We start from the raw sequence: 18,530 nt of genomic DNA, 5'->3' as shown, positions 1-18,530 counted from the left end.
CCTGTTTGTGGATGAGCCAAACCACACGTTGATGGACAAACACTGGACAGACTTAACAATGACAGCATGTCTGATGACCAGCAGCGCCTGTGGAAGGATGTACTTCTTCAGTTGGCCCAGGAATTACAGTCTCTGCTGGGCTTTCTTCCATACAGTCTCTATAACCCCTTTTCCATCGGCTTGGTTTGGCCAGGCTCTACTTGGCTCCATCCCCTTGCGAGCATTACACAAACAGTTTTTTTAGAGCCAGCCCAGGTCTTTCAGGTTAAAACCAAGCTTTGGTGGGCGGGCACTAGGTGTCACTTGACCCAATCAGCTCGGAACGTTCTGCTGAATGTCCCGCCTTTTTCGGATCGAATTGGATGGGAGCTGACCCAGAATAATATTGTGTAGAACGTAGAGTGATACACATTATTAATCTGGCTGGCCAGGTGAGAATGAAATGAGTGAAACCGAAATGCTATTTTGTTATTTACAAACCATAAACTACACCTGAAGGGGACAAAAAAAAAAGGAAATGGACACTTCAGATTTTTATACGCAGACATGTGGACTGTATTTAATAACCTAAAAAACATCAGCTGATTTAGCGAGGTTTTACACACCCTGAAAGATGTTAAATTTTGTCTCTAAAAAATGTGTTCATGGCCGATGATTGAACCACCGTGTGCGGGAGCTCTGAGAGCAGCAAGGGGAGCTGCCCGCTCCTCAGCCAAAGAACACGGAATCAGCGCATCCAATATCCCACCTATAAAAAATTTTTCACTGAGGTCCTTCTCGTTGTTCCTGCATTGGCTGAGGCAAAAACCTCCTCATGAAGCTCTAAATCGTAACTCTGTGAGCAAACTTTGGAGCAGATAAGACAGTCTTGTCTCCCCTCTCTGCTTCTGATTCACACACACACACACACACACACACACACACACACACACACACACACACACACACACACACACACTAGATGGTGTGGACCATATCTTACATAGACTTCCATTCATCTTTAAGTCTTTTGATGCCCTAATCCTAACCCTGACCCTAGCGTGAACCTAATTGACACCTTAGTGCTAAACCTTACCCCAAGCCCACAATAAAAGTGAGGACCGACAAAAGATCCTCATTTTACATGAAAGTTCTGTAGTGCAGTTATACCTGTTTGATTATGAATATTATTATTAGCTGCCTGCAGCTAAGGACCTTGGAATAGTTTCAGCAAAGCTAGTAAACCAGTGTTAACACCGATTAGCCTAGCTACTCTGTGCCATGCACAAAATGGACTCTGATGGACTTTCTTGGGGACTAGAATCGTGATGGAGTATTTGAAGCAATGAGGAACCTCACACAGTTTCAGAGACTTGTTAAAGACCTGAGTTAATATTGGGATCAGTGCAGGTTTTTAGGCATAAAGGAAAAAGACCATCAGTTCCTGGAAGTTTTCTGGACATCTGATGCTGAAAGACCCTGTTTACATCATCCTCAGTACAGGTAGGGGGTCAGAGGGGAGCGAATTATAGAGTTATAAGTGGGGGATACAGGTAGCCCTTTTGTGTGGAAGTTCAAATAAAAAAATAAAGGTTTTGAAGCTCAGCTCAACGGCTTCAGGCATGGAGTAGGAGACATTGTCCAACAATGATGCTATTTTACTTCAATGTCCTTCTGTCTCCCACAACCTGTACTCCCGACATTCCTAGTGAGCTTGTCTGATAGTGGTTCACTCTTCATTGTCCCAACTTGTCCCTCAGAAGTCCAGGCTGGATTGTATTAAAAGAACTTGAGAAATCAAAGAACATCATCCTCAGAGTGCTTCCAGGCTTCTCTGGGTAGATCAGAGCTTAGTGCAGGAGGGTGATGATTATCATGATGCAGGATGATCATCCACCCCAGTGCCAGGCTGTTAGGCAGACTGCAGTGGATCCAATGAAGATTTCATCAGAAGATGGTTGAGAAACCTTTTCACGAGTCTTTATCAGATGCAGGGTCAGTACTATCAACCTGTAGCTGCTGGGAGTGTGGTGTTTGCCACTGGTATTACGGGTATTTAATTATTCAGAACACATGGCTTAGTTATCAGTACTGGATGTTTGTTTTTTCCTGATGTTTCTGTGTGTCCCTTCAGTTTTAACGGTCTATTATGTATCTTGTCCCTTTCAGTATTAAGTAAAAAAATTCCTGCACAAAGAGGTTAAATGAGTAAATATTAATTTGACTCTTTAATAAAATTTAGCAAATTTAGCAAAATTTCTTTTCGGTTATTTTGCTAAAGTGTTTTTAATGTTCTCTGATATATGAAACAGGAAATTAAAACATAATTGTATTTTTTTTCTTACATCGTTATATCTTTTTTTTTACCTGAATATGCAATACTATCAATAACTGTGCAATATTTACGGGCATTTTTGATCAGTTCATTCACTGTTACTTTAGAACTCACTTTTAGATTAGATTAACCTGTTTTTGTCATTACTAAAAATGGTTTGTAAATCTGTCTGTCTTTGCCACTGTTCCGCCTAGATTTCCCCATTGTGGGACAATAAAGGAATTATCTTAATTAACTGGGACATGTCTGAACACATGGAAAAGTTCAGCTTTCATGACGGTTTCTGCAATGTTCCTACAGTAGTTCCTGTCAGGCTGTCATTTGTGATCCACTAACTTTGTAGGGCCAGCTCATAATGTTTCCTTGTTCTTGCCCATCAGCCAAGGTGAGGCACTTTATGTGGGACGGCTGGAAGTAGCAAGCAGTCTGAATTACCCTGAGCATGTACACTGACTGATCTCTGGAGTATCTCTGTATGTCTGAGGAAGCCCATCGATCAGACAGATTGATTGTAATTATCTACCCTTTTGGTTTGTGTCTGTCTCCGCTCTTCTCTGCAGGATATTGACTGGGTGCAGACAGAGAAGCATGTGTTCGAGCAGGCATCCACAAATCCATTCCTAGTCGGCCTCCACTCCTGTTTCCAGACGGAAAGTCGGTAAGAGCCACATAAGACTCCCGCTATTAATGATCAGCCCTTCTCTGCTACAGCTCGTTGTACTTGACACTTCTTCTTCCTGAGTCGAAAAATTACTTAACAATAAAAATTGTTCCTCAAAGAGGGCACCATAAGGACATTTTAAATCCCAGAAAAATCTATTTACTCTGCAAATGTTGTCCTTAGTCAGAGAATGATATTTTATGTCTTTATGGTTTGTAATAGAGTTGATTTACTGAGCATCTGTACTTTGCTCTCTTGTACTTCACATGTTTTTGTGTTTATTCTGCTCACCTTTCTGTGATCACTTTCACCAGAGAGGAACTCTCATTAGACTGTGCTCTCAATGCATGTTTTCTCCATTTTCCATCGACCCCAACTTGGCTGAAATGTTGGTTGGTGGCACAGCATTTCATGCATGGAGTGCTGGCTGTGTAGCTTCCAGGCGTCCTGGTGAAGCTTAAGCAAGGATGACTCTGCACACCTTTACCTTCAATCCACCTGGCTAATAAAATGGATGACGTGCTTCTATCTATCTGTCTATCTATAGTCCCACAGAGGGGAAACTTGTATCTGTGTTTAGCCCACCCCTTAGGGATCTGTGTGCTGCCAACACTAAGTGGCACACAGGAATCTGAAATCTGTGGAATCTGTTGTCAAGGGTTTTGCTCAGAGCCAGAGTGACAGAACCCCGCTCTCTAATCACTAGGCCACCTCGCTTACTGATGCATACTGCGCTGCCACCAGGGCCGCTTTGGGACTTTCTGGTCAATATTTGGTTCATCTCATCCTATATGCAGAAATTTAAAACGAGTGAATGTGACTGTATGTAGTTTTCTGTTTGTTTATTTGTCAGGTTGGGTTTGTACTGCCCCCTCTCCCAGGACATCTCAGGTATCCACTAAGTGCGGAGCCCCTCCCGCTTGACTATTGTCAAACAACCATTCTCTTTCGAGGCAAGATAAAGTTGTCTCATCGTCCTGGGGGACAGCTCTGGGGACAGCGTCCCTGAGCTCCTCAGCGTGACCCAATCTTTAAGCTCAGCTGTTCATAGCTGCAGGTCTTGCTTGGCCTGATATGACTGATCAGCACAGGGGAGGATGCTTTGGGTAAAAACCACAAAGTATCTTTTTTGATGATGTCACCTGAAAATGAAACCTCATAATAAATAAATAAATAAATAAATTAATTAATTAATAAATAAAGGTGAAATACATAAATAAAAATGTTGTTGGTCCCTTGATGTCACACTTTGTTTTACACCTGTCATCATTTTGAGGTATCAGTTAGCATTTGTATCACTAGATGAAGCTTCATTTCCTCACATCGCATCTTTAACACACATATGAGAAGTTTGTTTTATTACTGTTTGGTTTTAGCACTCAAGCAACATACTGACATCAAAAGTAGTACATTTTCACTTAGACAAAACAAGCTACATCCAACCTGAATGAGACACAAAAGCCCTTCAAGACTTTTTTGTGAATAGTAAACAGAACTTAATTTGACCACAGACATTACAATAAGCTTCCACTACAGAACAGATCAGGGGTCTAATTTAGAAATATTGCGTGCATAATTTTTCATGCAAAGGTAGTGATCTATAAAGAAAAAAACTGACATCAGAAGGTCCGTCATGCAAACTTTGACTCTGGCATATGCTCGTTTTGCCGACGCAGATGATTTTTCAACCAAATGATATCTTTGTTCCACTCAGATGTTTAATTTCACTCCATATCAGACTTCAATCATAGATCGATTTTATCATCAGGATTCAAAGCCCCAGTGTTATTCAAGCTGCCATAACTATATATAAGGACTTTTCAAATTAATAATAAATGTCCATAAGCTGTTTAAAATCAAAGTCCATCGCATACTTCATCTGGGTTTTCTACCATTATGTTCCTCTCCCCAATGATCACCAGGGTGATGTGTTCCACAAATTAACACACATTGCAAAAAGTTGTGAGCTAAACACAATGATTGCTGTAAACGTTTAAATACTGCAGTGGCACTCATGGGTAATGCTGCTCAGTGGACGCAACACTGCTGTGTTATGCAATTACACCAGTTTGATCATGAAAATTATTTTTAATTATGATTGGTAATTATAATTTAATAATATATCATTCAAAATCAAAGGATAGCTATAACGAAATCTAAGTCAAATGGTTGTGATCAAGGGCTATGAGCCTGTAATGATTAACACTAACAATTGGTTTATTAATTAGCAGTTATGAACATATTCATATCGGAAAAGTGTTATTTAACCAGTTGTTCACTTGTTAGACTTGACCAACAAACATTGATGAATTATAATTGTAACTGGAATTTTAATCATTACTGCTTCACCACAAGCCAATGAAAATGTCTGTTTATTCTGTTCTTAACTCAAAAGGAGATAATTAGATAGCTCTTAGAGACCATTAAATTTTGACTCAAAATAATCACAAACACCTACGATTCACAAGTGTTCAGGTGCAGCTTAGATCAATAGAGCGAAATTGGTGTGTGTTCTATATCACCGACATTCAGCCTAAACTTGTTCAAACAATAAACAATTGAGTTCTTGTTCCTAATGTCTGCTGTGGTCTGCATGAGTAAAATGCTCTGACTGTGTCTTTCAGGTTATTTCTGGTGATTGAGTATGTGAATGGTGGAGACTTGATGTTTCATATGCAACGACAAAGGAAGCTCCCAGAGGAACATGCCAGGTAAGCATCTAGAGGTTAGCATCCACACATGATCCAAGACCCTGTCCAGCTCTGCTTTCAGACCTCTTCAGTTGGGTTTCTTCAACATGCAAAAGTTACTCTATCAGGTCTTTGCATGTATTATTTTCAGTCATTTTTCATTGTCATTTTCAGACTATAGTGGTTAGATCTTTTTTTTTCTCCTTTTGCTGTATAAAACAACCTCTGCAGAGAATTAGAACTGGTTGGCATCTGCTGCTCCAGGAGTCACAGGAGGATCAGAAACTGATGCTTTTATGATTTGATGTTGATTAAGCTGATATGACACAGATGCACAGGAGACATATGCTACGAACTGACCGCTCTTTTAAGCTGGTTTTACATGAGGGGATGTACTGTTCTTCCATTAGAACAAAAAGCAATTTACGAAAGGTGTGACATAGTGTGGTTGGTGACGAATCAGACTGAAGATCCTTTTAGAAACATTTTCCTGAGTAGCTTCTGTTTTCTTACCAAACAGATGCTCACAGAGACGTTGCAAGATGAGTTTCTCTGTGTAGCCCATTTCAACAGCAAGATAGGTCAAAGTGCTTTACAAGGTGAAAACATAAGAGAACATCTAAAGTCATTACGTTGCCATAAGAAATGTTATTGATGGTTGGTCTAAGGTCCAGTAGTACTAACACCTTGGTTCTTCACAGTCTGCATTTATGTGGATGTCATTAAACACCTTGACTAGGTCAGTCTCTGTTCTGTGGTCAGCACAGAAACCTTACTGGAAGGTGTCAGGTGGGTGACGGTTCATGTACAGAAGGTATTTAACTGTTGAAACACTTATGAATGGAAGATCTGAAATAGGCCAGTAAATTTGCAAAAAGAGCTAATCCAAATTGTCCTTTTTCGCCAATGGACTGATAGTAGCTGTTTTTAGGGCCTGGGGAGGGGGGAAGCTCCTGACAAAAGGATGACTTTATTATTTGAATCAAGTAAGACATTACGACAGGCAAAACGTTCTTAAAGAAAGCTGTGGGGAAAATATCAAGGCAGCAGGAGGAGGAGCTTAAGGATGCATGGTTTCTTCTAAGTTTTTATAGTTTGGTTAAGTTATATCATCTTTTCTAAATTAGTTTAGATGGGACAGTACTGTTGTACTGGACTTGATGTTGATGTACAGACTGCCCCTTTTGGATTTTCTCAGTACCGAAGTGAGCAAATTCATTGCAGGCCCTGGTTGAGTGGAGTTCAGATGCCACAGTCACAGGAGGGTTTGTTAACCTGTTAACCATAGCAAATAAGGCACGAGGATTATTAATGTTTTTGCTGATGTTCTCAGAACAGAAGGATTCCTTTCCATTCTTCAGTTGTAAGTTATATATTTGAAGTCTCTCTTTATAGATTTCATAGCGAATAAGGAGTCCAGTCTTTCCACCATTTTGACACTTTTTAAAAATTTTCAGCAAGTGAAGCAATTCTCCACAGAGATTTCTTTTTACCAGATAAAACCTCACCATGATTAAACAGTCGTAGTCAATACATATCACAGATAGAACGTCACTAAAGTCATTGAACAAGTTTGCATTGAGTTTCAGAGGGCTGTAAAAGTCATAAGAATGGTTTGAGCAGGGCCCTTTACCTGGATAGTCAAAAGAGTCAAATTTGCCCAAGAACAGCTATTTACTCTTTAGTGAATCCTGAAACACTGCTCCCCTTCTCTAATGGTCCGTTGTAATTGACAGGTGTTGACTATCAATTTACGTGTCTCACTATTTTTCATCAATGTTTCCGTCAAAACATTAACCCAAGATTATGCTCAGTAATGAAGTCATTGATTTAAAATGAGTACTTCTTGAATCTGTGATCATACAAGTTGCTATGTGTTAGAAAGTTCACATATTATTATGACCCGAGGAAATTTTTTTTTAAAAAAATCAATGAAAAAGTGGATTTTTAAGGCTTTTTAGCTCAAGGCTCATAAAAAATGTTGCATGACCGATGACGTAATTTGTAGGCAAGCGTTGATCTGTTGACATGGTAACAAGATACTTCCTGGTTGCAAACTCGCTTTCTCAAACACAAATAGACGGATTAAACATGGCTAAAAAGTGTGTGGCTTATGGTTGGTCAAATACCAACAAGGATAATGTTTCCTTACACACATTTCCGAACCCAAAAAGTCCCGGTGTTGTGCGAAATTCAGTTCCCCTGTGAAAATCTGTTCCCCTCTGTGTCGGGAGCGCTGCAGCCAGAGAGGCGGGGTTTCACGGCGCTTCTGATCGGTTTCTCGGTAAAACAACTCATATAATCATGTCAAGATTGTAACATTCAGTTTAATCAGCAGCTGTTGTTTACAAAATTGTAAAATAAAAATAAACGCTGTCTTCAAGCAGCTGAAGTGTCCATTCTCTCCTCTCCTCCTCACTGATTGCGCAGTGAAGCGGAGAAATCTCGCCGTCATCACAGCAGCCTGCTGTGAAGCGACATGCTCTCCACACTATCTCTCAGCACGGCGCTGCTACCCCGCAGAACCCTGAGGCGTGGTGGGGATAGACCCACAGCGCTTTCGCATGTTTTCAGTGAGAAAGTGAGTCTGTGCTGTCCTGTTTCACTCTGGCCAGATTCCACTTGCTTTAGCGATGTAGACATCTCTTTCTAGGTCCCCTGTTCTCCATGGTTCTTCCTTATCTCAGTAGGCTGCAGCTATTGTCGTGTCCTGAACGTGTGCAGAGGCCTCTGGGTAATGATTCACAGAATAAAAAATGTTGGAAGAGAAAATCTTTCTCCAGATTTATTAAGACATCTTCATAAAAAAGATGTCTGTGTTTCCAGAAAATGTTAAAGATATCAATAAAGTTGACTGATGGCAGTATGCATCTTTAGGCCATTTGCTGAGCATCAGTAGCCTGTTGGATCTCTCATCTCCACTGTGAAGGTCCACAGCTAAGGTCCCCTGAGAACACCTCAGTATTGTGAGGTCATGACTTTGTTCTTTCACAAAATTAAGGGCTGCTGTGTGTTTGATCAGGTCGGATGCTCATTCATGATCATTAACATTTTCTCTGAGATATCAGACACCATGTTATTGACAAAACTAAGTACTTTGGTGGTTTTCTTGCTGCAAAGGTGTTTAATCTCCTTCACAACCCCTTCGCCCACTATTAGGGTTTGTGACCCAGTGGCAGGCTCTTTCTGAAGCCATTTAGGAGAAAAACTGTTTAGAGCAGGGGTGTCGAACTCATTTTGGTTTAGGGGCCGCATTCAGCTTAATCTGATCTCAAGAGGGCCACACGAGTAAACTCATTGCAAGATTAAATAGAACTAATAAAAGTGGACTTTTTGTTGATTTTTATATTTAAATGAATTTCACTTTTACACAATATATTATGAATAACCTCAGCGTTTTTAAGAAAAGTATGTGCAATTTCAACAATACTTTTACTCAGTTAAACATTTACTTGTGCATTATGCATAAGAACTGATCAAAGTGATTGTACAATGTTGACAAAATACATCAAACAGATAAAAATTAAGAAATTATTTAAAATCAATTTTCCACATCTGAAGCTCAGTGCTACCATCTGCTGATTAAAACACAGCGCCCCTCGTGGACAATATAGGAACTGCAGATTTTCAATTAAACTAAGTACAGTACATGTTTTTTTCAATAATTATTTTTATCATTCTCTTCCTTTTATCTCCTCTTTCTACCACCTTTTCTTTTGATCTTATTGTTCTTCCTTTCCTCTCCTACTTTCCCATTGTAGTGTCCATATCATTTGAGATATTCCCCGCATGAATCATAATAAAACTATTCACATTCATAAATCAAGCGGAGCACTATGGCAAAAGCAGTGCTGCTCCACTTGTGAAAGTCAAATCTGATGAGCTCTTTTTGGCATTAAGACAAGTGAATTCTTATTTCCACATTGCCAGACAGGACACTGGATAAAAAAAAAAAAAATAAAAAAAAAAATTATTATTATTATTTTTTTTTTTTTTTTTAATAATGATAATACATTTAGCCAGCGGGCCGGACTAAATTGTTCGGCAGGCCGTATGTTTGACACCCCTGGTTTAGAGCGATCTGGTTTCATACCTCCTACTGGCATTCAAAGGTGTTTTCTGATGTTGAGCTCCCTTTGGTTGCTGTTATTTTCTTGGTGCTGGGATTTGAGAGATGTTTCTCTGCCACGCTGACCAGGCTGTTTCAACTAGGTATAGGGTTTTTCCTGTTGGGCGTCTTCGCGGTTCTGAAGGAAGGCATCGACTTTGCACGGAGAGTTCCAGGAAAGACTTTTGGCCTCTTTAATCTCATTTGCATCAGTATTCTGTTAATTGTGGGTCAGCATTTACCTCCTCATTCACTTGAAGACAATTAATTTCCATTTCCATCACTATTTTCTGGAGAACTTTGTTGTACTCATCGGTGGAAAAGGGAGGCATCTTGAATTGATTAGCTTGTTTTTTCATGAAAGATGCCTCTGCTTCTAATGTTTTCTGGTCCTCCTCTCAAAAGTGATAAAACCAGAAAAAAAAGCACTGCTGAAAAATCCTTGAGTTTCACTGATTCATAATTGTTTTAGTCCAACTTGTCTGTGGTTTTATGCTGAGAGATAAGAAGTTAGGAGTAACACAATGCAAGCAAACAGGGAGAAAGTCAAGAAAGTGCCCAAGTAAGCACAGAGGCAGAAATAGAAAAAATGCTTCTAAATCCTAACTCTTGGAAAAATGTAATGAGCACCCATAATTCATTGTGCCTGTCTGCTTGAGGGGAACTCCAACTGCAGCTCTGATAAATTTGGGATCAAAGGCTCAGTAATTTAGAGAGACACCATTGGGCCCCAATCGGCCTCTTCAATCTGGATCCTGGAGACAGTGGCTGTACATATGCAAAGCAGCATGTTAAGCACTCATAATGATTGTACATATTCATGAGCAGCGCTCTTAGAGAGAGCCCTGATGCATTCCCCCGCACAGTGGGCGATGCAGGGTGATGCTGATAGGACGTGCCTCTGTGCCGTCTGAAGGCAACAGAGAAACAACAGAGGCTGCCAGAGTGGAGATGAGGGGGAGCGGTGTGGGATTTGTGATTCCTCTGTCAAACATTGCTTCAACACAGACTTTCCCCCTCAGTGTTTGACAATCATTGGTTTACAGCAGCCAGACACAGAAAGGCTTGTCAGAGTTAATGAAGGCTTGTCTCCAAGAGACAGAAAACACTACCTACACATGGAGAGAAAACACACCGCTGACTCACCAAAGAAGCTCTCCAAGTACATTTAATCATCACCAAAAGGCTTTAAAGCGTGACTCACAGCATGAGACTGGAGAATCTACTGCTAACGGCTGGAGCACTGTCCAAAGTTTTAGTTGTTTAACGGTAGACTTTATTAACTCTACTCAAACAAAATCTGATTCTGGAGATGTTTAAGGAAATTCTAAGTGACAAAAATATTGATAGAAGCAGGAATCTGATGAAAGTTAGTGTCTTTTTCCTGCTGGACTTTAGATATTTCAGAGAATTAACATACCAGAGTAGCTAAAGCTTGTGCCAACGGTCATTAGCATCTGAGACACAGTATAAATGATTTTTGATCAATCAGAAGCTGTACAACCATTAGCATGTTGTAAGCACTTATTGAGTTTGTGACTGCAAGTCACAGGTCTAAGCCCCTAGTGGCTAAAAGTTACACGGTGCTGCTTTAAAATACATAATTATGTGTAATGAATGTATATTAGGGCTGTACAATTTTGCCAAAAATCTAAATTTTGATATATTTCAACCATAATTGCGATTACGGTATACTTTTGACTTTTCTCTGCATTAACCACACGCAAAGTGGCCTGTAGATAAAGATCTTTGTGAACAAGGACTATTTAAAAAAAGAAATTTAACTTTTTTATTAAACAGAATATTATTCCAGAGAATAGCTTTTAAGATAATTGCTTGTTAAGTTGGACATCTATCCTTGTAGAACATAAAGTGCAAAGTTCAACCAACAAACAAGTCTATGTACTAAACAGTTTGACCACTTCTTAATGCTATGGTGAGATTCCTGAAAGTTTCTGGTAAAAAGGTATTATTATATAAACTCTAGAACAAATAATAAAATTAGATTATCTCACTGCTGCAACTTTCTTGCCTTCCATGTGGAGGCATACACACTTTAGACATATTACCGACACCTAAGGAATGCGTCTTATTCATTAATTGTTATGTAGCCAAAAATTGCAGACCTCTGCTATTTGGAAATTGTGTTTTTTCAAATTGCTATTATATTGCAAATGTGATTATTTGTCCAGCCCTAATCTATTTATTGTTCACTTTTTAAGGTGAGCTGTTGATGTTGAAATAAAGTTTTAATAATATTCTGAGTGTCTATACAAGGGTTACATGGTTAAACTAGATTTTCTAATTTAATGATCTACACCCTTGTATAGACGCTGATAACTGTTGATTTAAATTGACTGACAGACACATGTGCTCATTTTTGGCCAGCTGGTGGTGCTACATGATGAGTTAAACATTTTTCTTTTTTCACAGATTTTATGCTGCAGAAATCTGTATCGCTCTGAACTTCCTTCATGAAAAGGGAATCATTTACCGAGATCTAAAACTCGACAACGTTCTCTTGGACCACGAAGGACACATTAAGCTTACGGATTACGGCATGTGCAAGGTCCACAAAGACTGAACATTTAGAAAAGTGTTTCTCACATTAAAGGGACAGACTGTCTATAATCCTGAGCAGTATGGACTGGAAGCTCTAACATAACCTCTCTTTTTTTTTTGTTCTCCGACACTGTTGCTCTTGCTCTCATCACATCTTATAATCCACTATCAGGAGGGGATCAGACCAGGGGACACCACCAGTACATTCTGTGGAACGCCCAACTACATTGCACCTGAGATCCTCAGAGGAGAGGACTATGGTGAGAACATGCAGGCTGCGTAGTGCACTGATCCATAACTGTAGCAGTAGTTTAATGTGAGGAACTCAGTCCTGTAAGATTTTTGAGCTGCTTTTAGGTTAAAAATATCTCACACCCACAGAATGTATTTTCTATGGAAACACAGGATGTAGGTAGGGGGATTTACTAGTTTTAAGAACAATTTTCTTTGGCTGACAGCTGGAGTGAAAAGTGTTGTTCAGTGATGAAGATTCTTCATTAGTTCCAACTCAACATTTATCTGTGTCCCCAGGCTTCAGTGTGGACTGGTGGGCTCTGGGCGTGCTGATGTTCGAGATGATGGCCGGAAGGTCTCCATTTGATATTATTACAGACAATCCTGACATGAACACAGAGGAATACCTCTTTCAAGGTGAGATACTGTCATTTCCAATGCAATCTAGGCTTTAAATGATGGGGTTCAGGCACACTACAGAGCTAGGATTGAAAGGGAAACTGAAAAACAGTAGTAAAAAGAGTCCAGACATTCCCTTCAATGGGTGAAATTTTCACGTTTTCACTTATTGATTTAATTAAAATATTACACTTGTTTAGAAATGAATGGTTCAGATTTGAATAAAGTGGACTGTGGCTTGATGGGTTTAGTAGTTGTCTGACAATCAGAAAGTTGTGGGTTTGAGTCCAGCTTCCCCTTGCCACATGTTGATGTGCCCCTGGGCAAGGCACTTAACCCCAAGTTGCCTACCGAGCCGTGTCTCGGTATATGAACGTGTGCTCGTTAGTGAAAGCGATGGGGTGAATGTGGTTATAGTGTACAGCGCTTTGGGTGGTCAGCATGACTGGAAAAGCGCTATATAAGTTCAGTCCATTTACCATTTGCTCTACAGCAGGGTAGTTCTAGAGCGGGTACATTCAGTGAAGTCTAAAGGTGCGTTCACACCAAACGCAGACAAGAAGTTTGGACTGAGTGATTTACATGTTATCCTTATGTAAAGCTGCGTTCAGGAGTGGACTAAAGGTCCACGATGCAAACAGCACATTTAGGGTGACGCGAGCGGCGTGAATTGGGCAAATAGAGTGAAGCAAAACTGAGTTCAAAAGTCGGAAATTTTCTTTCAATTCGTTTGTGTGAAAGTTGCTCCTCATCCATTTATTTAAGCACAAAAATGTTTTTTTAGGTGTTCCATATTTAGACAGGAGAATTAGGCTATATTTCTATAGCGCAATAATGGAACCAAAGACACCTGCTTTATCCAGGGGTGCCAATGCCGTTGTTTGGCTTACCACATTACACAAATACACATTACACAAATACAGAACCGTGGCCTGCTCAGTAAAATCCAACTCCACCATGGTGAGTTGAACAGACAAAAGGAACCAGCAAAAAGATAGACAATTTGATGACATGGAGAAGTAAGCTGGGGGGAAATTGGCAGCGTTGTCAGTGCAAATTTGTTGATTGTTGTTTAGTCGCAAATGTCAAGCAACAAATGGCAGGCGATCAACCTGAAAAATTTGCCTTGATTGCAATCAGTGTGAACGTATAATTAAAGTAAAAAATAACAAACTTTTTATAGCCAAGAGTGTAACTTGTGATTTCTTATGTGCCTGCTGCTTACGACATTTTCATTTGATACCAAATCAAACTTTGATAGGCAGGCACTAGGTGTCACTTTGCCCAATCAGCTTGGAAAGTTCTGCTGAATGTCCTGCTTTTCCCCAAACAGGTTTGATAGAATCAGACCCAGATTGCTAATGGACAGAATGGAGATTGCTGCACCTTATAAATCTGGCTGGTCAGGTTAGATTCCTCTAGACTTAAAGTGTTAGACCAGACTTTGAACTGGAATATTTTGTTTTTCAATATTGGTAAAAAAAATTAAATATCAAACATATTGTAGGTTTTACCTTGTGACTGCTCTAAATTTTTTAAATGTAACTGGATGAATACAGTGAACAGCGTTTTCTTCTAATACTATAACAGTTCATTGTATCAGATATGTCTTTAAAACAGGCAAAATTATTATATTTTAGTGGTGTGCTGAGGTCACGTGATTCGATTTTTGCTGCTCAGCCAATCAGATTGCTGTATTGTCAGCTGAGTGCGTTCAATCTGTAAGGTGTTTTAAACATTTGTTTCCAGGCGAAGAAAGCCCAATTATAGTATTTTCTGGCGCCAGTTGGCAAAGATCTTGATGGCAAGGGAAAAGAAATAGCCCAGACCATCCATTATCCATTTTCTAACACGCTTATCCCTGCTGGGTTCGGATCGGTGCCGATCTCCAGCTGTCAATGGGCGAGAGGCGGGGTATAAACTGGACAGGTCGCCAGTCCATCGCAGGGCAGAAATAGCCCAGACTTTTGCTCATTTTGCTGTGATATCACCAAGACCTGCTGCGCTAGGATAGCACAGCCAAACGACTTATCCCCGGCAGAATTTGGACACCTTACAGATTGAACGCACTCAGCTGACAATACAGCGATCTGATTGGCTGAATCACGTGACCTCTCGGACCAGAGAGCAACCGTTTAGATTTTTTATCAGCAATAACTTATTAATGTGCAAGTGAAAACGTGGGAACATTGGTGTTTTGAGATCACTGCTATGTGTAGCAACATATCCAAGTGCAAGAAAGTTGCCGTCTGACAGTTCATACGAAAGTTCTTAAGGAGACGTCCCACAGATTCTGGCCCACAGACTAAGACTCGTTTTGAGGAAACTACGGTTGTAGCTCAGTGTCTGCCTTGCGGTGGTTGCGGAGAGGTGTCTATTTTGTAGAATAAATCATCCGCCGATGAGTTATTGATCTGGAAAGCCGAATCTGAAACCACCGAAAAACATTTCAGATCCTAAATGTACAGCGTTCTAATTCTTCCAGTCTTTTAGCAGCTTCCCGTAAGAGGTCGGACACTGAACGTCTGCCTGCTGAGTTTGAAATTACTAAACAATTCTTTAGTGCGGGGAAAAGCCATGTAGATTCACCGATGCAGTAAAATGCTAACCAACCAATGGGAAGAAGTTGAGCCCTTAAGACACAGCCCCTCCTCATTAGCATAATGAGGCAGAAATACATACAGAAATGTAAAAGGGACAGGCAGAAATGTAAAAAGGAGAGACAGAAATGTAAAAACGGCAAACAGAAATGTAAAAAGGACAGACAGAAATGTAAAAACGGCAAACAGAAATGTAAAAAGGACAGACAGAAATGTAAAAACGACAAACAGAAATGTAAAAAGGACAGACAGAAATGTAAAAAGGACAAACAGAAATGTAAAAAGGACAGGCAGAAATAAATAGCATTGGAGAAATAAATAGGGCAAAAAAATACAAAGAAAGAATAAAACAGACAAAAATATTATAACATGCACATAAATAAATACTTAAAAAATAAGTAATTAATAAATAAAGTGGCTAATGGGAAATTGGGAGGAAATTGTTTTCCCTCGTGTTAAAGTGCTCTTTAAATAATGATGACATTCATGATGATTATGATCAGAATAAACTTTTGCATCACCTCCCAGAAGCTGGAAAGAAAAGAGACAAAAAAAAATTTCACACCTCACTTAGTAACTCTAATATTTTAGTCTAAATACTTTAGCCTAAATATTTTAGGCTAAAATATTACACTTTTTATTTGTTTTTTATCAATCCCACGGTGATGTTTAGTAATTTCTGCCAAAGGCTGCAGCATTTTGATTTAATTCATCTGAATGCAGTATTTGCAAGCCATACTCTGATTGGATGGGAAAAAAAACTGTCTGTGATTGGCTGAAACAGCCGAGCGAGCGCACAGCTGGTGTTGAGCGTGGAATGAGCAGGTGCGCGCGAGCAAAGATGGAACTCGCAGCGAGGACAGTGGGTTGAGAAGAGTTTTTCAGACCGTGCTAGACCGGTTTTGAACGTTGAGAGTTGTCTCACTGCGCGCTTGGATTGGTTCCTGCACGCTCAAACAGAAGGCACGAATATCGCTACATAGATTCACCGAGTTGAGCGGCAGCGCTGTCTTCTTCTCTGTCTTGATGCCCCTCCCCTGTGACTCTTTGGCGCCCCCCCAGGGGAGGCGCGCCTCACCTATTGAAAACCCCTGCCCTATACGACATTGATTTATCTGCGTTATTTTTTTTTATTCGTTATTTTTTTTAAATTAATTAATCAAAATTAACGCGTTATTTTGACAGCCCTAGTATATCAGGGCAGTCAAAGTTTTTTACAGTAGCAGGCTACACACTATCAGGTAGGAGGGTGCACTTTGAAAGCTTTCAAGACAGGTGATTATTTAAACTATAGAGTCAGAGTTCATGTTTCAAATTGAATAAATGGCAAAAAATGTGAATGATCAATTCTTCAAAAACAACCTTTGTTTTTTATTATTATTCTTAAAACCTTATTTTTTTTACATGATGTTCTCATCATGTTTTAACAAGGTAAGGTAATCTCCATTTGCATTAAATTAGTTTAATTTGAATTACTAGCACCACAAAACTGATCAGATTAGGTGAGGTCTATTCATCTTATTATTATTATTTACAGTTCTGTTCTAAAAACAATCGTAACATTTCTTCACAAACAAAGTCGAATTTTTATGATAAAAATACAGCGTTGGAATTTGAAAATTTAATTTACATGTTGAATTTATTTTCTGTTTCTGGATAAATACATTACAAACTTTGGATTTAATGTTGTTCATAACACCCGTAATTTTGTAAACGAATCTGCCAAATAACAACAGTTTTTTCCCCACAAGAGGCTTAATAAAACGTTTTGATATCATTAATTTAAGAACAAGTAACTGCGATGGCCACATTTTAATCCGTTTTCTTCGTCGATATTCAGTTGTACAGAGAGAGGCGCGCTCCCGCGACAGGGGATGCATATCTCAGCAGGGATGCACTTTTCGGCATAACACCGGTCCGTGTTTTGATCGGAAAAGTAGCATCTCGGTTGGAGATGGAACCCAATCACTCGTTATTTTTGTCCTCAGTGGAGACAGATGCAAAGGTGATTTTTGGGATGTATAATCGGGGAAATGTAGGCGGCGGCAAAAGCTGCTATAGACGGCGATTTGCCACCGTTGACCGGCTACTTTTGACTGCCCTGGTATATACCTTATACCTTATGCACCTTTCCTCCTTTGGCACCTTTCTTTTTGTTTATTAAGCCGATGTGTGACAAGTAAATTTCTCCACTGTGAGATCAATAAAGCTCTATCTTATCTTATTTTATCTTAGATTTTCATGCAAATATTTTTTTTTCTTCGAATACCAGATTAGCATGTTGGGGCCATATTGTCCTCCTGTCCATGTGAGGCCAAAGTAATGATGGCTGCATCCTTTTCTGTGGAGGTGACCACTGCCCGTACCAGACAGTGATTTCAATCACATCTGCCGCTCTTGGATAGAAATCTACAAACTAGACTAAAAGTGATTTTCAACCTTTCACACCCTCTATTGTGTTAATGGTAGAACTCTAATTAAATGGAGTTTACTGATTCTTTTGGGCAAAAGTAAAGAAAGGCCTTGGAATTAATTTGAATTTGATAACCCTGCACGGTAATTTAAACACAGTTTTAAATTATCACTACCAAAAGCTTTGATCATGGCTGTACAGTAGCTTACAAATTCACAAAAACATTGGATTTTACTACTTTTATCGACTGCTGTCGATCTCACCGGGCTGGGATTAAAATAATGATGGTCATTACAGATCAAAGCATCTTCTCTTCAATTTTTAACTTTGCTGGTACAGTGTGGTAAAGTCTAAAAGCTCAGCAGAAAACGAGCTCTAGGTGTCATCACACCTCATCATTGTGGAGAATTTCTCTGCTTCTATTTGTGTTTGCTCTTCCTCGAGCCATATGGTCTCTTTGCATAGCGCAACCCCACCACCTCCTCCTCCCTTCCTCACACTGTCCTCAGCAGCAGAAATTCCTCCATACTACAGTGTGACGCACTTTGT

General features: G+C 39.7%; 1 protein-coding gene across 5 annotated transcripts in view; it reads left to right on the top strand.

Annotated features, from left to right (window-relative positions):
- Positions 1–18,530, top strand: part of prkcz (protein kinase C, zeta) — a 229,631-nt gene that overhangs the window by 131,041 nt on the left and 80,060 nt on the right. For all 5 annotated transcript variants that reach the window (XM_036141694.1, XM_036141676.1, XM_036141719.1 and 2 more), the window contains 5 exons: positions 2,875–2,972; positions 5,600–5,686; positions 12,207–12,342; positions 12,508–12,595; positions 12,867–12,986. In XM_036141694.1, coding sequence (XP_035997587.1) covers positions 2,875–2,972; positions 5,600–5,686; positions 12,207–12,342; positions 12,508–12,595; positions 12,867–12,986 — 529 coding nt within the window. The remainder of the gene's footprint in view (positions 1–2,874; positions 2,973–5,599; positions 5,687–12,206; positions 12,343–12,507; positions 12,596–12,866; positions 12,987–18,530) is intronic.

The sequence above is a fragment of the Fundulus heteroclitus genome, chromosome 1 (genome assembly GCF_011125445.2).
Source record: "Fundulus heteroclitus isolate FHET01 chromosome 1, MU-UCD_Fhet_4.1, whole genome shotgun sequence".
Lineage (NCBI taxonomy): Eukaryota > Metazoa > Chordata > Actinopteri > Cyprinodontiformes > Fundulidae > Fundulus > Fundulus heteroclitus.
Note: the sequence above shows the minus strand (reverse complement) of the source record. Positions and strands in the feature narration are given on the sequence as shown.